This window comes from Podarcis cretensis, assembly GCF_951804945.1.
Source record: "Podarcis cretensis genome assembly, chromosome: 2".
In the NCBI taxonomy this organism is placed as follows: domain Eukaryota; kingdom Metazoa; phylum Chordata; class Lepidosauria; order Squamata; family Lacertidae; genus Podarcis; species Podarcis cretensis.
The window spans coordinates 3,095,910-3,120,777 of NC_137171.1; the positions used below are offsets into that span (position 1 = coordinate 3,095,910).

The 24,868-nt window shown below is 47.4% G+C and overlaps 2 protein-coding genes across 4 annotated transcripts in view; one reads left to right on the plus strand and one right to left on the minus strand.

Annotated features, from left to right (window-relative positions):
* Window positions 1–7,755, plus strand: part of ITGA5 (integrin subunit alpha 5) — a 71,712-nt gene extending 63,957 nt beyond the window's left edge. For all 3 annotated transcript variants that reach the window (XM_079967817.1, XM_079967816.1, XM_079967818.1), the window contains exons 24-30: window positions 223–328; window positions 1,008–1,160; window positions 2,493–2,570; window positions 3,576–3,689; window positions 4,224–4,325; window positions 5,281–5,403; window positions 6,797–7,755. In XM_079967817.1, coding sequence (XP_079823943.1) covers window positions 223–328; window positions 1,008–1,160; window positions 2,493–2,570; window positions 3,576–3,689; window positions 4,224–4,325; window positions 5,281–5,403; window positions 6,797–6,880 — 760 coding nt within the window. In that variant the 3' untranslated portion in view covers window positions 6,881–7,755. The remainder of the gene's footprint in view (window positions 1–222; window positions 329–1,007; window positions 1,161–2,492; window positions 2,571–3,575; window positions 3,690–4,223; window positions 4,326–5,280; window positions 5,404–6,796) is intronic.
* A 1,690-nt stretch (window positions 7,756–9,445) lies between these two features.
* On the minus strand, window positions 9,446–24,460 carry KRT8 (keratin 8). Its single transcript, XM_079967771.1, has 9 exons — window positions 24,056–24,460; window positions 20,244–20,452; window positions 18,454–18,514; window positions 18,266–18,361; window positions 16,264–16,428; window positions 14,075–14,200; window positions 13,263–13,483; window positions 12,252–12,307; window positions 9,446–11,517 (listed from the first exon to the last, which is right to left on the minus strand). Exons 1-9 carry the CDS (start codon window positions 24,404–24,406, stop codon window positions 11,327–11,329), a joined length of 1,476 nt encoding a protein of 491 aa, XP_079823897.1. The 5' UTR covers window positions 24,407–24,460; the 3' UTR covers window positions 9,446–11,326.
* Between the last annotated feature and the right edge of the window lie 408 nt (window positions 24,461–24,868).

The window sequence follows — 24,868 nt, forward strand, 5'->3', positions numbered from 1 at the left end:
AATAAAATCCGCTGTTACACCAGAATACAATACAAGGCAACTGATGAGGGCTTTGGCCTTCAGATTTGCAACACTAGTTTTATTGCAATTCTGTAAAGTTTCATAATTTTGCATTTTTTGCCATTTTGAATAGCCTAAATAATTCATAAGGATTTTGCTCTGGCCTGTTTAAATTCGCTTTTTCTTCTGCATGTCTGAGTGCCTTCCTTTCCCCTTCTATAGAGCATCCATGCCAGAGACAGTGTCCCTTCCAGGGACTGGCTTGCTCCCAAGTCGAGCGCTGCAACGAGAACAAGACGTGGGCCCTGGTGTGTGCCATGTCTATGAGGTGGGTGTTGTCCACGGACGACAAGAGTGCAAGGGTGGTGGCAGTTCATGCATGGGCAGGATCACTCTTGCTTTTGGAACCATACCTTTGCTTAACAAGCAAGGAGGAAAAAAGGTGAAATTCTGAATCCTGTGCCCAGTGCTGTAATCTGTGTTTCTTCTGTGTTCCTGAAGAATTATGGCATGCACACTATCTTATATTCTTAGCTTTCAAGGTTTCACAAGGGAGAAATCTGTTGGCAGCACTGATAGCAAAATGGAACCTCCAGCATTAGAGGCAGTGTATCGTTGGATAATGGGTGCTAAAGGGCAAACTGCAGGAAAGAGTGTTTGCTTCATTCCTGGAAGCACCTGGCTTGCCACTATTTAAAACAGCACCAATCTGTCTATCCTCCTTTCTCTGTGACCACTGGGCCTGTCCACCATGTTTAGACCATTGTGCTTTCCCCTCCGCCCCCATCCCTCCTGCCGCCTCTTTGGGGGAGGATCCTGTAGCTCAGTGCTGGAGCATCTGCTTTGCCTGCAGGTGATGAGAAAGCTTCTCAGTCCTTGCAAGCCCCAGAGAGCCATTTCCAGCCATAACCGACCACACCAAGCCAGACGGGCTCATAATCTGACTTGGTGACGTAATGCAGCTTCCGATGTCCCTGCGATTTGTTTTCTTCCCATTTGTCCTGCAGTTTTTGAATGACGGGCCAAGCGCCATCAGCGAGGGGATCCTGGACATCAGCTGCCCGCTCCGGACTCAAGGGCGAGCTGTGCTGTACATGACACGCTACGTGGCGCAAGCCAACTGCACCTCCAGCCACCTCCTCAACCCGTCACGCCTGCAGGTAATGGTTGGTCAGTGGGCAGGAAAAGAAGCGCCTCCGCCTGGGATGTGAGTTTGGGGCCTGGGGCTCAGCCTCTGCAACCAGGGAGAGTGCAATTCCCTATCAGCACAGGATTAAAATGCTGAGTAGTAGGAACATTTTTAGATGGGGGGGGGGGGGACTCAGCGTTCACACTGCAGAATGGCAGCCTCTCCTCCAGACAAGCCTATTTATTAAGCATTCATCCTGATTTGGTTGCATAAAGCCTACAGAGAAGTTAGATTATGTGTATCCTTTATTGGGCGCTCATTTTAATTTGTTTGTAGGGAGGTTCTATGACATTGAGCATTCATCCTAATTTGCCTTTGGGGTGTTTCTACATCTTTCTGTTCATCTTAACACTTTTCAATGCATTTCCCCATTACTTTCCAAACCGCAAAAATCCAGTTTCTGGGGTTTTTAAGTGGATTTGTTGCCATAGAGACAGGTCGCCTTGATCCACTTTAATTATTCAAGCTTCTTGGTATTTTCTTGACTCCTTCCTGAAAACTCTGACAATCTGATGGCCCTCCAGGTTCTGAACCTTCTTCATAACTCATCCCCATCCTGTTCTGTGCCAGGAACCCTAATGCTTTGCCCCTTCCCCAACATTTCTCCAATAGCTTCTCTTGCCCCCTGGCATATCTTTGGCCTTTGTAACCTGCCTCCATTGGTCGGCTGGAAAAGAAAAAACCGTTAAGCACGGTGTCTCCATGAGATACTGCATGCCTGCTTCTTGACACAGGCAGACCCAGGAGCTGAGTTTCTTTTGAACAATGGGATGGGGAGGCTTTTTTGTTCTAAGTAAGAGAGGCTTGACTACCAGAGAAGGAGACTGCTAAACCTCAGTGAAAGAATCAGCTGTTTTCTTATAAATTCTGTGCATCTCCTGTTGCACTCCTGCTCAGTCTGATTCAGCAGAACTTGTGGACATGCAAAGAAGCGGAATGTTAGTTCAAGGATGGAACTCGGTGATGGCCAGCAGCAAGGAAGGCTTTGGTGGAGGGTATCGGTGGCTCCTAGCCATGGTGGCTGTGCTAAGGCTATGCCTCCGTCATCTGAGGCAGAATGAGTTGTTGCAGGGGGGAATGGCAGTGGGGTCGGTGAGTGGAGTGTTTCCTGCTTGGCAGGGGGTTGGACTCGATGGCCCTTGTGGTCTCTTCCAACTCTATGATTCTATGAGCAGAGGTGCAGCATCTAGAGTATATACTATGTCAACTGTATCACTGGGTCACAGCTACTATCGAAAGGCTTGTACAATGGGCTCGTGACTATTGATAACTTATTTAGAAAGGTGCCTTCTTTCTCTTTTAGCTGGAGCAGAGCTCAGCAGCTTCACCTTGGCCAGAGCAGCACTATGTGCAGAAACAAGATGGAGTTTTGAACACTCTGGTAAGCCTTGTAGCTTCTTCAGCTGGAAAAAAAAATCACCCAGAGTGGCCTACAGCAATCAGTTAGCTGCCCTCAGACTTTCAGTCTAAAATACATAACATGTAGGAAGAAAAATGTAAACTTGAGCACTTGCTCTTATCTACAGAGCGCTTACAATGACCACCTGGAATGCGAGAGGAGAAGCCAAAAGTTGCTGGTCCAGCTGAGCTGATGGAGTGGTCCTGCTTCCCTTGTCTTCCTCCTGCTGCTGCTGCAGCCTGACAAAGCCCCTAATGCAGTGTTTCTCAGCCCTGGGTCCCCAGATCTTGTTGAACTACAACTCCCATCATCCCTGAGTTCTGGCCTTGCTAGCTAGGGATGATGGGAGTTGTAGTTCAACAATATCTGGGGACCCAAGGTTGAGAAACGCTGCCCTAATGCATCCCTTCCTCATGCTCTTCCGCAGCCTTTGCTCACATAATGATTTCATGGGATTCTAAGATCTCCATCGGTATGAAAAGTTGTGTACAGCCCTTATCATTTCCCTTCCCAGCTATAGCTTTAGAGCAGGGTTCCCAAAGTGTGGAAGCAGCAAGGAGAGGAGGCTCTGCTGCCCTCAGAGGAGGAAGAAAACTGCAGCTGGGCCAAGATGGGGAGAAGAGACCGACAAGGCACTTGAAAGGAGTGGAAAGTCAGTACATGGGAAGGAAGGAAGCCATGAGAAAGAGGGGGAAAGGCTGAGAGACAGCACATTGTGCACAGCACATTGCAGTTCCTAAGCAACCGGCAGAAAAATCATTAAGTGGTCTGCCAAGACCCTCAACAATTTTCAAAGGGTCGTGGGTCAGGGAGAAAGTTTGTGAATCACTTAGACATGATGACTTTCCCCAGGAGTTACGCTTTAGTTGTTAGAAGCCCTGTTGCTGCATCCGATCGCTGCCTTTGGCCCTGGTGGCCTAACTGGGTTTCTGGGGGTGTTTTCAGCCTCAGGCTCTCTTCTGACTATGGTTCCTTCTTGTGCTGTAGAAATGCAATGACGAGGAGTGTTTCCAGCTCCGCTGCCACATGGGGGCGCTGCAGAGACAGAAAAGTGTCAGCTTGCGCCTCTACTTCCGCGTCTGGTCCAAGAGCTTCCAGCTGGTAAGCACAGCAGCAGCCAGGAGCCTCTTCCAGGCCTCACTTTACAGCTGCAGATTTGATTTCCGGGTTAAGAATCAACTTGAGAGAGAGGAAGAGATTGCTGGGTGCTGGCTGGCTTTCACAGCATCTGGTGTATTGTGCTGAAACCCCTGCCAGCTTTCCCAGACCCTCTTGCCTCCACTGGAAGGACACACCACACTTCTTGACTTGGCTCTGTTTATTTATGATAAAGGCTTATATCCCGCTTTTCAAGCAAACAAGCCCCAGAATGACTTGCAACTGATGATGAGAATCAAAGCACTTATTTCTTGGTGGTGGAGCAATGAAGAGAGGCATGCAGCTGGTGTCTGTCTGACCCTCTCTTCCACATGGAAATGTTGTTTGCCTAAATAAAATAGTCACTGCAGGAAGCCAATGGCCTTCCCCTCCCCATACATTTACTAGGTCTCTTCAGAGTCAGCTGGCCACATACTAACCCAGTGCATCCCAGGATCTGGCCCTCACTTTTATTTTATCCCCTTTACACATTTGCAGAAAGAGAATAATCCCCACACCATACAGTGCGAAGCTGTTTACTACGTGCAGAAAGTGCCCTACAAAATCCAGCCTCTAGAGAAACCCACCGCTTACCTCAAGGTCAGTATTCATTACCATTAACTATTGTTGATGTTTATTGTTATAAATCCTTGGTGGCGGTGACAATAATAGTAGTATCCTGCCTTTCAGGATGCAGATCTTTCCAAGGTAACTTACAAATAGCATTAGAATCACAAAAACCTAGCATGTCTTCAGGATCCTCACCACAGAACAGTTGGAGATAGATGGAGAGGGGGACAGGACAGTTTAGCTGGAATACATTTTGTTGCTTTTCCAACAAGTAAAAATTAGGCTGCAGTCCTGGATCTGACAGACTGGCCGGATCATTATGACAACAGCCAAGCCTGACCGGGGGGGGGGGGGGGGGGCTTCCCACTTGTCAGTCACTTGATGTCACAATGACACTGGGTGACTCATTCTTCCTTAGTGCTGTGCTGCAGAAGCCCCAGTGATCAGCTGATGGTCAATGCTTGCAAAGCACTGTTCAGGGAGCTTTGCAGGTGCTGATGGTTAGCTGATCTATGGTGCCTGCAACCTCCCTTTGGGCCACTTACGCCTTAGCCTGCCCAACATCTGCCATCATATATGACATCAGGGGACATGATTTGCAGGCCACTTGGGGGGCTGGGGACCCAGTTAGACCCACCAGTCAGGGCTGCTGCGCACACGTACTTGGGAATAGGTCCCATAGAACTCAATTGGGCCTTCTTTCAACAAGCTGTTGAATCATGCTGTTGATCAAAGAGAGTGTTTTGCAGATCTTTCTAGATTGGATCAGGGTCCATCCATGGAATTCTGGTTCCAATAGGAGGCAGCCAGATACCTCTAGATAGAAGCTCACAACCAAGGAATGGCCGCCTTTGGTGTTCGTTCCCTGTGCCTGATACTGAGAAGACTGTTCCTGTACATGAGGCTTCCACTTAACTTGAATGGTTGGCAGCCTCTGGATGCAAGACAGGTGATAACCTTATTCCTGCTTCCTTTCTGCTGACAGGTGCAAACATCACTGCACTGGCCCAAGGCAGAGACCAGTCAGGGGGTTCCTCTCTGGATCATCATCTTAGCTATTCTGATTGGACTGCTGCTCTTGGCGCTGCTCATCTATGTTCTATACAAGGTGGGATAACTGAATTGGGAGAAAGTGGGGGGGGGGCAAGGTTCAGAGTTGGGGATAAGGTGTTAGAATCTCTGACACACCAGCTGCAAGTAGGACTGTAATGACTAAATTCATCAGCTTAGGATGCTCCACGTTTTTATGCTAGACTGCTAAAAAGCTTTGCTTTCAAATGCTTTTTAACAGCAGTTTCTTGGCCTTACAGTTGCAGAGAGCAATATGAACAAATAATAACATTCCAAATTCCAGATGAACACTGCAGGATTTCAAGTGGTGGTAATGGGGTGTGGCTTCAGCACTCTGGACAGCTCCTAGCCCCTCCTTTCTCTATTATTTCTAGTCCCTGCAATACCCACCCCGCACCCTCATAGGCACTTTGAGTCATTTTTGCACATTGCACAGAGCTAAATTCAGGTTTGCCATTGCCTGCATGCTCAACTGAGAGTTGCAGGTACACTGCAGTTACCTAGCTAAAGCATCTCCAACAGTTGCAAATGTGTGTTTTCTGCTTTCTGTGCAACTAAAAGTGTCATGTGTGATGTCATGTATGATGCAGGCAGCAAGGAGCAATGCAATTCTGCCCTTCACATGTAGCTGCCGCCGCAAGGAATCTGGAGCAGCTGTAATGTGTGAGCCTCCCCCTCAGTCCCTAACGTTCCTAATTCTTGGATTGTGGAAATGAAAGACTTAGTGTAAACAACAACAAGAAGGAAAAAAGCATGACACATGTGAATCCATCTTTGGTCGCTTGATGATTACAACATGCAGTCAAAATTTGCATGTGAGAATGCGCTGCTGCAAGTCCAACTGCTGTGTTTGCCCTGCATTTTGATGTAGTCAGTTCACATATTCAACAGAGACTTAGTGATTTGTACACTCGTGTGAAGGAGTCTTAAGTGTGCTTAATTTTCATGATTTATTCTGACTGCAGAGTTTTGGTTTATTTTTATTTCCTGCCTTTTTGCTATTTTGCAAAAACATCTCAATAACTTTTGTGTTCGGATCTTCACTTTTTGAAATATGGCAACCCTAATTTCTGTGACTTGTGCAAAAACCTCTCTGCTTTTACCCTATGGGTGTTTCTAGTTTGGAGATCTGTCTGAAAACTAGCAGGCAGGATCTATAAGATGCAGTGGGCTAGAGTAGTGTTACAAGACTCACTGGATAGATGGGTGGAGCAGTCCCGTTCTTGTTTTGTACTGTTATGGGTAAACTATGCTGGGAATGTCTCCTGGGGGAGTTTTCCTTCTTTTGGTTGTCTCCCCATCACGATGAAGGTGAGTATTTAGAGATGTGCACAAGGCATGTTCATTGCAGTGGTGTTTGCCCCAGAAGATTCCTGGGTTGTACCTTTTACATTATAAGCCCTGATCTTGTCTCTGTGTTTCCTCCACAGCTGGGCTTTTTCAAGCGCTCACTTCCTTATGGCACGGCTATGGAGAAAGCTCAGCTGAAGCCACAAGCAGCTTCAGAAGCCTAGCAGGCCCAGCCTCGCCCTCCATGTAGGTGTGTTGCCGCTGCTGCCCTGCAAAGAGGCACCAGGATCGTCCGCTGTGAGCACTGAGAAGGGGAGCACAGCCAACACCAGCAGGGCAGGGCCACAGGCACCGGGCCCCACGGACTGCTGCAGAGGCCAGGCACCTCTGCTCCTCACAGAGAAAGAGGCTGCAGGCTCTCAAGGCCCAATGCCCTCCCTCTCCCCCCATTTCCCTGGGGCTTGGATCCTACAAAACCCATCGTGCCCTGACTGGGGGTTGCAGCAAAGGCATTTGCTCCCAGCAAAAAAGGGAATACTTGAAGCCGCTGGAGCGGCCGGTGCTGGTCTGATCTCAGGCCCCCTAGTGTCAAGCTGTCTGTTCCGTCCATATGTGGGGAAGGACGCAGTGCCCTGGACAGTTTCCAAGCTGCCAGTCTCCTCTGATAATAACCGCAGCTTGGCTGAAAGAGAAAAAGAAGCACAATCACCTCCCGAGTCCAGCTCTTTCTCCGCCACAGGCCGGAACGAAGGATCCTGGGCTCTCACTTCCGGTCTTCCCCCCAGCCTGCTTCCTGTGGGGGATGATGTGGGACAGAGACTTAAGCTGGGAAAGCCAGGTGCTCCCGCAATGCCAAAGATTTGCCACGTTTGGAAGCCAAGCCATCACCCGGTGTCGGCCCGGACTCGCCGACGGTCTTCGCACTGATCTCCAGAAACCGCTAGAGATTTTATTTTTCAGATGCCACTTTAATTAAAAGAGGATGAAGAAATGAGAATGAAGAAATGAGGAAGCTGCCGCTGCCTCATGGCAGAGACAGGGGTTGCCGAGTTTAATTTAAAATGTTCATGTGCAATAAATGCTTCCATATTTTCCACAATGCCTCTTTCCCCCCCTAATTAAGGATGACGAACTGCAAGGGGTTGAGAATGGATGAAAATTCCACTGTTCGTTCTTGTAGGTGAGGGTGGGAATTCTGATGGAAAAAAGCCTGAAGAGTGAGATGCAGGAAGGGGTTCAGCGAGAAACACCCCTAGTAAGGGCAATAATAATAAGGGCGGCTCCCAACAGAATACTAAAAACACGATAAAACATCAAACATTAATGCCTTCAGGTGTTTTCTAAGTCAGTTGTTTATTTCCTTGACATCTGATGGAAGGGCATTTCATAGGGCAGGCGCCACTACAGAGAAGGCCCTCTGTTTGGGGGTGGCTGTGGGGGTGTTGCTGCCATTTGTGGCCACTGAAATTCAGTCTGTTGGGGAAGTTTTATATTTTCCCGTCATTTTAAGATCTGGGCTTAGTGACCAGGTTCCAGGTTTGTTTGCAAGTTGTTTGAAAAAATAGCACTCTTATTCAGAGTGTTTGTATAAAAGTTCCTTCTTCCTTGACTGCTGTGGCAAGAGTCCAATAACCAAGGAGAAACACCCCCCCCCAAAAAAAACCAGAGTCCCCGAATAAGTGGCAGCTGTGGCCCTGTGGGGGTGAAAAGGGTTCACTCCTGCAGACAGGGCCTGGGCCCACTAACGTCTTTGAAGAACATGTAGTGTCATACATGTTAGACGCTTCAGGTTGCGTTTTTTTGGGTTACGGACGCACCGAAACCCGGAAGTACCGGAAGGGGTTACTTCTGGGTTTCGGTGGTCACGCATGCGCAGAAGCACCAAATCGCAACCCACGCAGATGCGGCACTGCGGGTTGCAAACTTGCCTCTCGTACGGAACACATTCACAACCTGAACATCCACTGTACAGTGTAAGCTGGTTGTTTAGATTTCAAATGGAGAATACCTACTAACTTTTGTTGTGATGTCTCTAGGGCTGGGCGATATATTGATATATGGATATCTCATTCAAAACCAGCTTAAAATCTGTAGTGACATCAGTTTCATAATTTTCTACCTGGCAATACATTGTGAATCATGTTTGTGCTATGCAAAAATCACAATGTAGGGAAAATCATGAAGCCAACCAATACATCACATTGTTTAGCTGGAGATATCTCAAGGGATATATTACTGTGGACATTTTTTCTTAGAAACGGGAGTGATTACCGTATTTTTTGCTCTATAAGACCCACTTTTAAGTAAGGGGAAGTGTGTGTGCGTCTTATGGAGCAAAGGCAGGCTGCGCAGCTATCCCAGAAGCCAGAACAGCAAGAGGGATTGCTGCTTTCACTGCGCAGTGATCCCTCTTGCTGTTCTGGCTTCTGAGATTCAGAATATTTTTTTCCTTGTTTTCCTCCTCCAAAAACTTGGTGCGTCTTATAGGGCGAAAAATATGGTATGTGGTAGGAATTTGGACTCGGGGTCCTCCACCTGTATGCCACATGTCATGTCAGTATTGCCTAGGAGTGTCAATTGGTGTCTTAAGCTAATAGATGAACAAGGCACCAAGGGACTTGCTTCCTGATCACCACCTACTTTGGTTCTGTGTTTGCATCAGTCAGTTTTCTCCTTAACCCAAGTGAAGCCAGAACATGCCACAGCTCCCCCTATTGCTATATGTAGCCACATCCCTATTGCTACACAAAACAAGTGATTCTTGGGTGCAGAAAATGAATGCCGACATCTTTGTGTAATTAATGCTTTTATTAAACAAGGTCTGAGGTGAGAGGTTTGCTGTGCAGAGATACCATTTGAGGGGAGAAAAAACACAAAAGAAATGCAGTCCATCCTCCTGACCCATTTACTCCACAAGCCCCATAGGAATGAAAAAGACTTTTCTGGCAGAGACATCAAGAACAAGCCCTGGCTGCAATCCTATGGGTGCTTACATGGGAATGAGCCCCCCCAAGTAATCATATGCATATATAGGCCTATGCCTTAGCTCTACAAACTTGGGAGAGTCACTTGGGGCTCCCTTTTGCATTAAATGTGGACTGTTGGGGTTGTTAAATGCTTAACCAAGTGCCCCCATCTAGTTTTTTTAACTACCACTTTGGCCCTGCAAAGGGGGTGCAAGTTACGAAATCATCTCCCACATCAAAACCATGCTGGAGGCAACTAAAATGTAATTAAGGTGTGTTTCAAGAATGAAATGCACACATTTCTGCCCTCATCCAGCTAGATTGAGTGATACAGCTGCTCACATTCATTCCCTCTCTTTGCTCTTTTCGTTTGGGGCAGTGAATGCACGCAGTACTTTTAAGGCCACAGTTCCGACCAATGCTTATTTTTATTTTTGTGTGTATTTATTACTTAAAATATTTTTAAAAAAGCAAGCCCCATTGAATTCAAGTAGAACTTCCTTCCTAGTAAAAATGCAGCACAGGGTTCATTGAGAAGTTCAGCTATGTCTACTGCAGGAGGAGCAGCAGGGGAAGCACCACCAGCAGCCTCCTAAAAGAAAGGTTACCCGATATCATGCAAACCAGCTGGGTGGGCGATTCAGCATCACTTGACTTGGACCAGGAAGATTTCAACACTTTCTTAGTTTGTGTGTGCCTGCATCTTTGGTAGGACCTATGAGTTGGGACTGAAGAGGTGATCCAACCGAAATCTCCTGTGGGTTCTACAGAGGCTCATCAAGGATTCCACAAAGGGGCAATCCCATCATGGTAAAAGAATCAAGCAAAGACAAAAGTCCTTGCATTGGAGGTTTATGTAGAAAAACATTCCAAGGAGGCAGAGAAAATTACCTTTGGGGCCGTTTCCATGTAGGAGACAGGACATTGCATCAAGCTTCATTACCCCTGGGTATAAGGCACCAAGGCAGCTCTATATTGCCCAAGGTTCTCTCTTTCGCTTACAGCAGGACTGGGAACAAGTAGCCCACCAGACATTATTGGACTTCCATCACCTGGCTGTTGCCCATGCAGGCTGGGGTTGATGAGAGTTGGCAGTCCAACAACATGGGTTGGCCACAAGCCCTGCCTGCCTGCTCTGTACTATGAGAAGCTTTGCCTGCTGATTTCTACCATTCAACCTGTAGTTGAAGGTATAAGAGCAGTCCTAGCTTCTCTCCCTGCACCCAAAAAGTCACTGATAATAGTTCTTGAGTAAAACAGGAGTGTCTACAGACTTGGGGGGGGGGGTACTTAAAACATAAATCACTTGTGTCAGGGTAGGTGGGAGAGGAAGGGATACAAAAAACTATATATGCATAGCCTAAAAAGCACAAAGAAGAGATTTAACAACAGGTTAAGGAGAATCTCAGCTCTTTAGGTAGGGAAACTAGGGGAGAGAAAAATAGATGGAAAAACAGGGGGAGGTGGCTTGAAATCTGAGTAGGAGCAACCACCCTGCAACATTTTGTTACAGGTCCCCCTTGTGATATCTGATGCCCCAGCAAAGGTTGAGAAGAAGAAAATTGCCCCACTACCCCTTCTCCTGCCCTTTTCCCTTCCCAATCCTCCCATTGACCTTTTGACCTGGCTAGATAAAAGAAGGCTCATTGGATTTAAGGCACTCTAAACTGCTGGAGGTGGTTCTTTTGGGATGCAAACAGCATCTCAGTTGGACAGCACATCTGAGGACTCAGACACCAGCTTCCCATCCCGAGTCTCGATCTTCTTGATGACAATGGCCCTCGACTTGGTGACTGCAGAGCTCTCCAGCGGGGAAGAATTCATGGAGTATCCACCACTTGAGTATGAAGAGCTGTAGCCACCCCCATAACTACTGAAGCCACTGGACAGACCACCTGGGTGGGAACAAAGGAGTTTAATATTAGAGACAGAGTGGTGTTTCCAAACCCTTGACAGGGGAAGAAGCTGCCCCAGAACAATGTGAGTCACCCAGGCAACAGCGGGGTAGTCCTGTTAAAAAGTTTCCTCTGGGCATCCCAGGGTCCCCTTGGTCAGGACTCTGGGACAGAACTGATTTCAGGGCAACGGTGATGCTTCTGGAATCCCGCCCCCCTGCCCACCATAACACAATCTGCATTGGAGAATTATCAGCCTTAATCCCCCCCGGGGTGATATTGCTGCTCCTATTATTGGCAGAAACTGGGGAATACATGACACAGGGGGCCTCCCAGCTCCTTCAAGCATAGATGGTGGATACATCCAACATGGTGGCTACATTTTCAAAATTTCCACCTATCAATGGAGGTTGGTTAACTGGGACAAATAGTGCCCTGCCCACTGCTCAACCTGCCAGGCAGCCCCTTTCAGCCATTCCAGGAGTTGCACTGGCTGTCAACTTCTGGCCCAGTTTCCTGCCCAGTAGAACTCAGAGGAGGATGAGGACCAGTCTAGGAGGAGTTGGCTTTGCCTCTCATTGGCAGAGCTGGCTATATCTGCTTTTCAACTGGTGTATCACCAGCAAAACATTGTGATATAGAAAAGGGAAATCTAGTTGCCATGACTCTTCCATTCCTCAAAACATAACCCTGTGGATTCATCCTATTTCAACCAAGTCGCAAAGTCTGCTTACCTGAATAGCCGGTTGTTTTGGTCTGAATGCTCAGGTTCTGCATCCCTGACTCCAGCCTGCCAAAGTGGGTGGAGGGGAAGACAAAGCAAAAACAAAATCAGCATGCAGGGACAGAAGAAGCAGGGACAAAAAATGGAACTGCTAAAAGCAAAAGTCTATGTGGAAGTGGAAGCATTTGTCTATGTGCCGGCAATCCCAATTGCTGCACACCCATGCAAGGACAGAGCACTGGAGCATATGCTGCTGCCAGAATGCACTACTGGTTTTGGGGGGTGGGAGGAGAGGGGGCTACAGAGAGCTGGGGTTTTTTGCAGGTGTATTCTGCAACATGCCATTGACAAAATAATAGTGGTGAATTTCTACTGGACAGTCCAGTCCATTCTGCATTATTGATCGTTCCACTGTCGCTTTCAGGAGGGGCACTCTGGCATTAATAATCAGTGTAATAAAAGGAGGACGAAGAAAAGGCATCCCAGAGGAATTGCAGTATAGTTACTACAGAAGAAAGGGAACATGCACTAACTGGAAACAAAGCAGTACATTAGCCCCCAAAATTTTTGCAGGCACAAGCAGTACTGGAAACTAGATCCCATATGACCACCCAAATGCCACCAAGAGCACTACAGTGGTGCCCCGCAAGACGAACGCCTCGCAAGACGGAAAACCCGCTAGACGAAAGGGTTTTCCGTTTTGGAGGCGCTTCGCAAAACGAATTTCCCTATGGGCTTGCTTCGCAAGATGAAAATGTCTTGCGAGTTCCTGCGGGTTTTTTCCCCTTTTCCTAAGCCGCTAAGCCGCTTATCAGCTGATCCGCTGATAAGCCGCTTAACAGCTGATCGCTAAAAGCCGATAAACCGCTAATAGCGCTAATCCGCTAAGCCGTCAATGGGCTTCACAAGACGAAAAAACCGCTAGACGAAGAGAATCGCGGAACGGATTCTTTTCGTCTTGCGAGGCACCACTGTATTCTTTTTTTAGAAGTACACGTCAGAGCCCTGTCTTGGCACCCACCTGTTCTCTTCTCCTTCCAGAAGCTTCCTATAGGTGGCGATCTCTATATCCAGAGCCAGCTTGACGTTCATCAGCTCCTGGTATTCCCTCAGTTGGCGGGCCATGTCTTGCTTGGCTCTCTGCAGGGCAGCCTCCAACTCAGACAGTTTGCTGCTGGCATCCTTTACGGCCAACTCCCCACGTTCCTCAGCCTCAGTGATGGCAGCTTCTAGATTAGCACGCTGGGGAGGAGAGGAAAAAAGGAAGAGCCCAATGGTTTTCCCATTTGCAAGAGAGATATTCAGCACTGCCTGTTAAAATCCCAAAAGCCAGAAGCAGCGGTGCAGTGCTCCAGAGTGCATATAGGTATGTGCATATGTGTGTGTGCCAAAGACACAGTCCTATTTCTGCCTCTGGGTCCTTGTCTCCAGTGTCCTGGAGCTGCCCGGTCTGCATGAAGAAAGGGGGGTTTTTTCCACCACTGAGAATAACACAGTCAGGATTGAAAGGAGGCGAGACAGCCACTGAGGACTGGCTCCCAGGGTCACTCTGGAAAAGAACACTGAGGAGGAGCTGTTCTGTCTGCTCCAAAACCAAGCATTTAGGAGCACTGAAAACACTAGGTGCTTCAGTTTCAAGGGAAATGGTGTGCTGCAAGTTCTGCCAAGAGCAATGGAACTTGAAGAAAAACACAACCAATATGATATTGGAGCAATCAAAATCATTTGCCTATGTACAGGTAGGTGGTTGAGTTCCATGAGGTCAGAGGCCTGCCTCTTTGGCTAATGTTATTATATATGGCACTGTATCAATCACAAACATTGCCTCCTGACCTGGCCTTTCAGACCCTCAATTTCTGACTGTGTCCGGTTGATGATCCTGTTGAGCTCATTGATTTCATTCTTGGTGTTGCGGAGGTCATCTCCATGCTTGCCTGCCACTGACTGGAGCTCTTCATACTACAGGGAGGAGACAAAAAGAGACAAATGTGACATGCGTTGGGAACAGCTTCCAAAAAGGTGGCTCTCAGTAAAAGGCGAGGGTCAGAGAATCTCAAGAATCCAGCAAGGGAAGACCTTTGCAGACACTCAGATGGAGTCCCCTGTTACTACTGTCATGACAGGCAGATTAAACACTTAAAACACACAGTGCACACACAAGGGCAACCTCTTAAAACATGGAGATATTTAACCCTCCACAGCTGTGACCCTCCCCCAGTGCCCTAATGCTGCAGTAAGACTGGGGGGGGGGGGTCCTTCCACTGGTGAGCAGAGGGGATGCTGCAGGTTGGTTGGGTGGGGCCCCTCTCTTCCCCACCAACCAGGGAATAGAGCAACTTTTCTCAGATGTTCTCCAGATGTTCTTGAACTACAGCTCCTATCACCCCTGACCCCTGTCCACTTGCTAGGAATGATGGGAGCTGTAGCCCAACAACATCTAGCGACCAAAGATTGAGAAAGGCCTATTGACCTATTGACATTTCAGAGCAGACATGAGTCTAACATAGCATACACACCATACATTTGAAACACATTTAAAGCACTCCCGCCCCTTTAAAAAAAGGAATCCTGGGAATTGTAGATCTGAGCAGGGTAAGCTACAGTTCCCAGCATTCTTTGGCAGGATGTTCTAAATGTTGCAGTGTGTAATGCAGCCCAGGCACAAAACAAATTGAGGGGGTGGCCAAGTCTCCTAAGCAACCCAAGACGTCCCATTGGAACGGCTAAACTAGGATCAGCCCCTGAAGTCCTTGGAGAACAGGTACAATATGAATGGGGCAGGTCCTCTGCATATGCCTCCTGCAACTTCCAAGAAAACTGGTAGTACACTGGAGTGGCTAAGAGTATGAGTCACAATGCACAAATACTTCCTAAATCTCACTTCAGCCACAAACTCTCCTCGTGTGGCCTTAGGCAAGCTATTATCTCTTAGCCTCACCTGCTTCTGTCTGCAACACAAGGATGATCATAGTAATACAGGGCTGTTGTCACTGAGATAATATATATGTTATGCACATTGCTCATACTTTATGCCAAATTATGATGATTAACGTGATTGATGTCAAAGGGCAACTTTCCACCCACCATCATCTCAAATACTGACGCTCACCAGCATGTGTTTGGCAGCCCCACTCCCCATCACCCACCCCATTTGCAGATTCTAGGATCAAGGCAGCTCACTTCCAATTAAATATAAATCCATCAGACAACACAGAAGCCAGGAGATGCAGCACATGGAATTCAGGGGCATTTCAGAATAGAATACACCAACCCTTGTCAGAACACCATTCTGCAGGTCATGCCAGTAAATGGCAGTTGTTTTGGCAACCCTACCTTATGCAAAAACTCACAAAATTCAGGATCCTTTCTAACAAATTTCACATGCAAAGTTAGCTAATCTACTGGAAGGACACTAGCCCTTGGTATTCTTGCCAGGAGTCTATACATACATTCCCCCTATAGATGTTGCAGATTTCCTCCATACTCTGAGTCCAAGCAGATTATTTTGCTAGGATTGTTGCTTTTTAATCTGAAATTATGGGGCAGTGTTTATCAATTTACCATAAAGGTGGCGCAAAACAAGGGTGGAAGTATCCTGTTTCAATATAGTCACGCCATTTCAATTACGTTAGCTGACACTGGCTGTCTTTCACTAAGGAGAACAGATGTAAACTTGTTGGTAATTCAGGGTTTTAGAGGCAAAGATTTACATCCTTGGCCCTGTGGGAAGTTTCACTCCCTGGCCACATGGCATGAATGTGATGTGAGGACTGTGATGATAACACAGTCAATAGTTCGCAGAGTACTGGGGGTGAACGAGTCAACCTATTGCAAACATAAATATGAAAATCCTCAAGCTCATTCACAGTTTACTGGGGTTTCATGTCTAGCTAGACATACTAACAAAAAACATGGAGAAACACAGATCAAAAGGCGTCCCCCCCCTCGTAATATGCCAATTTGCACCCTAAACAGGAAGGATTCCTAGCCCAGCCAGGAGTAAGCAAGGCAGGGGGGCTCACCTTGATCTGGTACATGCTCTCTGCCTCAGCCCGGCTCTTGGCAGCTATTTCTTCATACTGTGCTTTGACCTCAGCAATGATACCATCCAAGTCCAAGCTGCGGTTGTTGTCCATAGACAGGACCACAGAGGTGTCGTTGATCTGAGACTGCATTACACGCAGCTCCTGCATGGAGAAAAAGTTGGAGGCAATTTGGTATTACCATCATTAATCATGATCAAGAAGCAAACAGCCATGAGGAACCAAAAAGGCTTTCAAGAACATGAAGGGGCATTTTATCATGCTTGGTGGACATCTTAAAAAATCTTTTAAAAATTGATACAAATACATTAATACTGTACAGAAGATTTTGAGGGTTAATATTCAACTGAAGCCAGAACTCCTCCTGCTGGAACTAATGGAATACACAACTAGAAAAAGATTATGGAAGATTATTTCAATATTTGTTCACAGCAGAGATTATGCTATATGCACAAAGATGGAAGGACTTACTATTAACTACTATGGAAAAATGGTTATTGAAATTATTGGATTTGTCAGAGATGGCAGAGTTGACGTGTTTAGAGAAAAGTCATTGTTGACATTTATAAATCATTAGGAACCTCTTAGGGACTTTTTACTGTGAAAAGGAAAATGGAACTTGTCTGGATATCTGGGTTTGAAGACTGAAAAAAGGTTGGTTTATGGAAAGAAGAATTAGATGTTATTCTGGAGCAAGTGTTTTGCGTAAGTCTATATACAGCTGATACAGAATCAGAAGTCTTGTCCTTTCCTTTCCTCTTTTTCTTTATTTCCTCTCAGTTTTTATGTTAAAAAATGCTTGGTACTTGATGTTAACTTCTGTACACCATCTTTTGTTTTTCAAGCTTTAAATTAAAAAAAATTCTTATGCAGTGAACCAAGAAAGGCCTCAAAGTACATGCTCTGCTACCAAGGCACAGCGCTGTTCTCTGCAAGGGGTTTCAACACTTAGGGTCAGGGACAGCGATGTTGGGCTGCCACACCTATCAGATCCAACCAGCATGGCCAGTTGTCAGGAATGATGGGAGCTGGAGTCCAATAACATCCAGAGCGCCCCAAGTTCCCCATCCTGGTTCTACTCCATCACCTGTACTGAGATTTCCTAGGCCATGTTATTAGTGGTTAGAGCAACGTTTCCAAAAGTCCAGCTTCCTGGAAGAAAGCTAAACACTTTGCCCAACAATGCCTTCACATACGCAGCCCAGTAAGAATAGCTTTGCTAAACTTGAGCCACTGGAAAGTCAACTTTAATGGTATTGGAAGGAGGAGTTTGTTCATGTCTCAACACACTAGTAGGAATAGCTAAAACCTTATTAAGACCAGGGCCCAGGAAGCTAAAAGGATTTTCAGCATTAGACATGGAGGTGGAAAAAAGATTTGCTATTAAGTTTAAAGACCCCGATAGCCTCTTTGCACAAGAAGTCTGGAAGTGGCAAGACAAGAACAGGCCTTTTCTGCAGTGGCTCCCCGTCTGTGAAATGCTCTCCCCAGGGAGGTTCGCCTGGTGCCTTCATTGTACACTTTTAGGCGCCAGGCAAAAACCTTCCTCTTTAACCAGGCCTTTGGCTGATTGACATGCAATGCCCTTTCAAAGCGTGTGGGGTTTCTTTTGGGGAGAGGGGTATTGGGTTGTTCTTGTTTTTATTTTGCTTATGTATTTTGTGGTTTTATATTTTGATTTTATCCTGTGCACTGCACAGAGACCTGTGGGTATAGGGCAGTAAACAGATTTAATAAATACTAGTAATAATTTCAGTCCATGGATATGTCTGGGCTGCCTATTCTTATTTTACAGGTTCCCCCTGGTATTTCCAAGCAGAATAGGAGGAATGCCCATAGGAACCTGCTTTGTCCTGCACCAGACACTTGGGTCCATCTAGTTAAGTAGTGCCCATGCTGACCAGCCACAGGGACATGACAGGGATTGAACCTGGAAGCCTTGGCACGCTGGCCATTCTGTTTCCTTAAAGGTGATGCCTACCTCATCATACAACTGCCTCAGGAAGTTGATCTCGTCTGTCAGGCATTCCAGACGGGACTCCAGCTCAACCTTGTTCATGTAGGCCTCATCCACGTCCTAAGGAGGTAGAGCACAAGCCACCATTATAAATAAAGACCTGTCCGAAGTTGTCACAAAGCATAATAAGCACTAGCTAGGAAATCACTCACCTTCTTCAAAAGGACAAACTCATTCTCCTTCTCAGTACGATGGTTGATTTCCTCTTCATACCTAATGGGAAAAGGAACAGGATGGATTAGTTTAGGTGACAAGTGAGCCTAGAATGGCTTCATTTAAACCAAGGCCACACGCTTTTGGTGCAAAGACTGCTTTGGGAAGCATGTGTGGAGACACTGTATTTGAGCATGTGCAGAGTGTGCATTAGCCTTCTCCTAAGAAACTCTAAATATCCCACATGCAACCCCAAAGGACCTCTAAAACAGAGGAAGCAGACATCATAAACTTCCTACCAAGGCTCAGTCCCAACAGCTTTCAATTCACAAAATTAGGTTTTAGCTGGTTTAATTCACAAACCAAAATTAAGGTGTCACTCAGCTAGCATCCAGTTCAATTAACAAGCAGAGCCACATCCGGATGACCACATGATCTCCATCCCCTTGTGCATAGGATTGCAGCCTCTGTCTTCAGGTGCAATCCAATCCCAGCTGTGTTCCTCTTTATAAACCGCCCCCCTTTTTCAACATGTTATTCCAGTCTGTTTTCTCTTCCTCTTTTGTGAGGCAAGGTGCATGAGTGGTAGACACCACCACCAGACATAATATATGCCAAAAAATGCATGGAGACGGAGATCCTAATCCTGTTCTGGAGATTGCTCAGGAGTGGGTTGTGGTCTAATCACCAAAGGCTGCCCGGCTCCTCCTCTGGGTCAGAGATGTCTCCTTGGATCTCCCAGGTACCACACCCCTGCACCCTCCCAGTCCCAGGAAAGCTTGCAACCCTAATGAACAGTATTCCCTTCACTGTCAAGTATGTCTTGAGAGGCAGGCAGGGTGTCCATATGTGTCAGCCTCATTTTGGAAATCGTCAGACACTTGCAAGACTGGTTCGTGCACTGCAGCAGCTGTAGTTGTGCTTGGTACAAGGAAGAAGAACAGCACACTCAGGTAACATGGTGTGTACACTTGACTGAAGAGTCAAGGGGGGGGGATAAAGCTACCATGTGCAGGTTTATGACCCAACCATTTTAAGATTCTGCAAAAATGTCTTCCGTTACTTCCTCTTAAAGGGAACAATTCATTTCAAGTGTAGCATTGTTTAGAGATTGTTTTTTGTATGCTTTTTAATTCTCATTTCTCCAGAAGCTTTGAAGCATCTTAGAAACATAGGTTTGAAGATCTTAAAGCAGTAAAATAGTCAGCATACAATCTGCCCTTCTCATGTTGTAAGTTTCTAGAGCCCCACTCCACCTTCAGAGTGACCACAGGTGTGTGAAGAGGAATGTGGGGGAAGCAGATGGCAAGAGCATTTATTTGCACCAACACAGTTGCTCCCTGGAAAGAATTCCTCTCCTCCCATCTTAAAGTTATATATTAGCACCAATCAGGTTCCTTCCTCGGCAGAGTTTGTTAACGTTCCTGATTAGAGTGGGGAACCTGGTTAGCACGTACTGCAACCCAGAGACTGGGACTATTACATCTGCATTAATCAGACATATGGGCAGCAAAAGGTCATTGTCAGGAAAACAGATCCCAAGCCATCAGACACCACTGCCAACTTTAATACAGGGAGCGATTCGCATCATTGGTGTGGACTAACAACTTTTATGTTAAAAAGAAGAAATGCGATAACTTCAGGAAGCCAAATAGTAGAGCTGATTCCAGAGCAACGATGGAATTTTCACAGCCTTGACAACAGGCGTGACTGAGGTTCAGCTTAATGCTGTTTAGTCAGAGGAAGATTAAATAATGAAGGTGCAATAACCCAGCAGCCCCCCACTCACCTAGTCTTGAATTCTTCTACAAGGCCCTGCATGTTGCCCAACTCAGCATCCAGCCTCACTCTCTCCTGCCCTAAGCCATCCAGCTGCCGGCGCAGGTTGTTGATGTAGGCCTCAAACATGCCGTCCATGTTGCTTCGGGTGGTTTTCTGGTTTTGCAGGAGACTCCATTTGGTGTCCAGCATCTTATTCTGCTGCTCCAGGAAGCGAACCTGGAGGCAAGGGGGGAGAACAGAAGGGATTCCATCCAGTTAAATACTCAAGATAGAAAGCTCACTTCTGTAGAAGTCTGCAGTCTCTTCCACCTGTTTCATCAGATGCCAAAATGGTGTAATCTTCTATTATCTCACAGTTGGCACACACACACACACACCCATATATTTAAAGCAATGGCTTCCCAAGGAATCCTGGGAGTTTACCCCAACACAGAGCTACCACACTAAATAAATTTCAGATCCCAATATTCTTTTTTGCAGGGGGAAGACTACCAATGGCTACTAGCTGTTGTTGAAACACCAGAGACTGAGAGGATCTTGCTGCTTCTGCAGATCAGAAATGACTGAAGGGCACATTCTTAAAAGGCCTCGGGCCAAAAAAAAGACCTTTAGACTACCAGCAGGCCTCTGGTTAGGAGCTTGTTTGACAGCTGTTGCCCAGGTTCATCAAACACCATAAACAGATGGACGATAAAAGCAGCCTAATTTCAGCCTAATATGTGTGTGTGTTAATAAAGGTTTTCCAGGATACAGGAGAAAGCTTTTCAGTTCAGAGTGCCTACTGTTTGCCAGAGGTCTTCCCCTTTTATACCTTTGGCCTTGCATTTATCACTCCTTCTCCCTCACCCCATCCTCCTGCAGTCAAGAGTGTGGGCCCATAATATAACTACCAATGGAGACCACTTTCAAAGCTCCCTCTGAAAAGGTTTTTTCCACACAGCAAAAGTTCAGCCCACTATAATGGATCAGAGAACTTTATGAAGGAAAACTTTTCAGCAGCATCAACAAAGGGGGGGGGGATCTGATCAATATTACAAGCTACAAAGCCACATAGCAACAACTGCCAGAGGAAGCAATTAAAAGCAACAGCCACTTGGCAACCATTTTCATACTCTCCGGCAAAGGAAGCATGGTGAACTCCATATTTGTTTTATACCATTTCGACAAGCCTCGCTTTCTTCCCCACCACCATTAGGGTTTCCATATTTCAAAAAGTGAAAATCTGGACACAAAAGTTGCTGGGCTTTTTCTGCAAAATCTAAATAAAAAGTTTTTGAGCTATTTTAAAGGAAATTTGCCAAAATCTACCCTTCCAACATGGGTTGCCATATGTCCAGATTCTCCTGGACATTAAAGCGATTTACATGCAGGCGCTGTTTCCAACAGCCGAATCCTGGCTATGTTCGGGAAATTCCAGCAGCCCTAACATGCACAAAAGATTCTGGGAGTTGTAGTTTGTTGAGAGTAATCAATTTTGAATTAGAGGTTCATTGCCCCGACGTCAAAGAACTACAGTTCCATGGCTGTTGTGGCAAAATGCTTATTAAAGCCAGATTTAAGCATATAAGATTACCCCAGGTGATAAGATGTAGAGGTGAGTTGGCATTGCTGGTGTTTAGGTTGTGTGCTTAATCTGAGGCAGCTCTAAGACTTAGACCTGGAAGCCATTTTTACAGGCAGAATGCAGAAGCCCTGTCAGATGGCAAGTAACAACAATGGAGTGAGTGTCTTTGTGTATACCGTCCCCAGTGTGGATATAGTTGTATTTGGGCTCATCCACAGTTCCGCCTGAGCCCTTCCTAGAAAACAGGTTCAAGTGGTTTTCCCCCTCCTTTCTCAGGGAAAATCCACTCTTTTGCTCTAAATTACACCAAACTTCAATCTGGGGGAAATTACCTTTTGCTCTGATTGAGTGCTAAAGAGCTATTTTCGGGGGGGGGGGGGCAGTGGGACTAGAGGAAGTGTGGGTAAGCCCTCATGTCTAACCTTATGGAGCCCTTCATCTCTGTAGGTTCCAGACATGAGAAGCTGCAGTAGTGTTCGAGCTAGAAAGGTGTGGAGCCAATTGATGACTCCTGTATTATTTATTATTAACACTAATAATTACCTGAATCCTGTCTGGCTCCACTCAGGTACCATCTGGTGCACATTCAAACACCACACCTGGTCTCTTAATAAACCCGATTTCAAACTCTGCATCTTTTTGTAGGAAACAGAGGCCTGACATGAATTGAATGCAAAGGAATCCAATTAACTGAAAGCATTCCTAGAAATTCAGAGACAAGACAATACAAAAATTGGAAGGGCCCTGTCCAGGTGTATCAAGGAGCCCGCCACAGGAACCATGCAGGAACTTTTGCAGAAAACTTATAGGAGAGGAGGACCTTCCAAATTTTGCAATCCAGTCTCTGATATCCTTTAGTAAAAACTTGGCATAGCCAGGAATGCACATGGAATTCAAGTTGGTGGTTCTCTCCCTCTTCCCATTCTGCTTTAACAGAAATAAGGCTTCCACTTTCTAACTCTGCTTGTAAGAGTTCAGAAGCTGACTGCAGGATCAAAGTTTGTAAGCTCCCTCTCCTCAGCTTCACCTCTCATACCTGCATATTTCCTCCCTCCTACCTGCTCCTGCAATGGCCCTGACTTTGGCAATTGGTTACATCAGGCTGAGGATAGTTAATGCTAGGGAAAATGCTTTTACTCTTCCTCCTTTGAGGAAGTCTGAAGGCTTCTACCCACTAGTAGGGAATTGTGAATGGCAGCAGCGGGAGACAGCCCAATCCTGCAACCACTCCTGACAGACTATAATTAGAGAGTGGAAACATTATGGCAGCACCTGGCAAAATAGCTCCTGAGAAGTAAGCAGCACAGAGTTAAACGGAGCTTACTCCCAGGTGGTTGCATAAAGGTTTGCAGCCTCAAAAGGCATCTTTAGGAAAGCCCCATCTGTTGGCAAACAAAATTGCTCATAACCTTTGACTAAGGCCTCTGCAGAAGGGGGCAGTTTGCCCTTCCATCCAGGGACGGCATTCAGTGATACATGGTGAGTCATTGATATAAAATGTGATTGAGGACCTTACCGTTTCCTCTCTTTCCCTACCCATGTCCTTTTTAACCAGGAAAGTAGACAGAACTTTTTGTGTGTAGTCGGCTCTCACACCTGTAGGAGGAGCCTCCGCTTGTTCAACTGGTCTGATCACACACGGACCAGCTCTGATTCCCCCACCACAGGGGTGAGCAAAGTCCAGGAAACTTTCAGCCCATGAATGTGCTCTTTAAAAGCGATCTTTAGCCTCTCGTTTCTGGCACAGATTCCTGCGCACCACCCAGGAGTAGAATCCAGGTTTCACTTTCTTTGCCTGCACAGCAAAGGCCTCTCTCGTGCTTCTCCTTCCCTATAAAGACTGCCAGTTGCCGAATTCCCTTTCCTCCATCTCACACCTGGGTACACACACCCTCCTTCATTAAGGAGAGATCAGCTGGCAGAAGAGAGATGCGAACTTTTACAGAGATTCCCTCACAGGTCGATTCTACCCGACTGCTTGGGCTGCCCCCCTACAGCTTCCACCTCCATTCTCAGGCGTGAAGCTCACCCTTTCATTTCCCCCATCTTACCTGGGAGTGTGTCTCCTGGGAGCCCGAGACCCCTTTCCCCCGTGCAAGGCGCTGGTGGTGCCGCGTCAACTAACCCCACAATAGCACCCAGGGCGCTAGTCAACAAGACCGCGGAGTCCTCCCCCCCCCCCCGCTGAAACCACTGGGCCTCACTTCTTCCGCGCGCCCCCAGCGTCCCTCTCCCGCCCCCGCCCGCGGCCCCACCTTGTCAATCAAGTTGGCGAACTTGTTGTTGAGGGTCTTGATCTCCTCCTTCTCCTTGGTCCGCACTTGCTGGATGTTGGGGTCGATCTCCAAGTTGAGCGGCGCCAGCAGACTCTGGTTGACGCTGACGGCCGTGATGCCGCCGCCGCCGCCCAAGGACGAGCTGCTTCGGAAGCCCCCGCCGCCGCCGCCGAAGCGGCTTCCCCCGTAGCTGGAGGAGGCATAGGAGGTGCTGACTCGCGAGGCGCCGACGGGGCCCGCCGTGTAGGAGCGGCTGCTGAAGGAGCGCGCGGGGCCCGCGGAGGCGCTGCGGAAGGACGAGGTGGACAGCGTGGTGCTGGTCCTCTTCATCGTGGCGCCTTCGGGGTCGAGCGGAGCGGGAGGAAGGCAGGCAGGCAGGCAGGCGGGCGGGCGGGCGGGCGGGCTGCGAAGGGCGGCTCGGGCGGCGGGCGGGCGCGCCCCTCCTTATATGCGCGGCCGGGCGAGGGGGCGGGCGCGCTCCGGGCCGAGGGCGGACTCGCAGCACCTGAGTGGCTTTTTGGAAAGCCAAGGGGCGGAGCCCGGGCTGCCTCGCCCCGGAGGGGGCGGGGGGCGCACCTGTTTTAACCCTTCTCTCGCTGGAAGGTAACCCCGAGCAGAAAAGAGAAGCCTCCCTGCGGCCGAGACGCCCAAAGAGGGCAGCAGTTGCCCAAGTTTCTCCAGGAGACCCTCCCTTCTCGTTCTTGGGCCTCTGCAGCTGGAGCTCTTCAACGCGCCTTTCCCCGGACATTTCGACACCTGGGAGGAACGTTTTCAGGTGTGGCCCCGCTCTGT

Coding starts and splice junctions, on each gene's coding strand:
- KRT8 (XM_079967771.1), bottom strand. CDS start 24,406: ATGAAGAGGACCAGCACCACGCTGTCCACCTCGTCCTTCCGCAGCGCC. Junction 16,429..18,265: donor TGAGGCAGTTGTATGATGAG/GTAGGCATCACC, acceptor TTCTCCATGCAG/GAGCTGCGTGTAATGCAGTC. Junction 13,484..14,074: donor TTGAGGGTCTGAAAGGCCAG/GTCAGGAGGCAA, acceptor TCTCCTCCCCAG/CGTGCTAATCTAGAAGCTGC.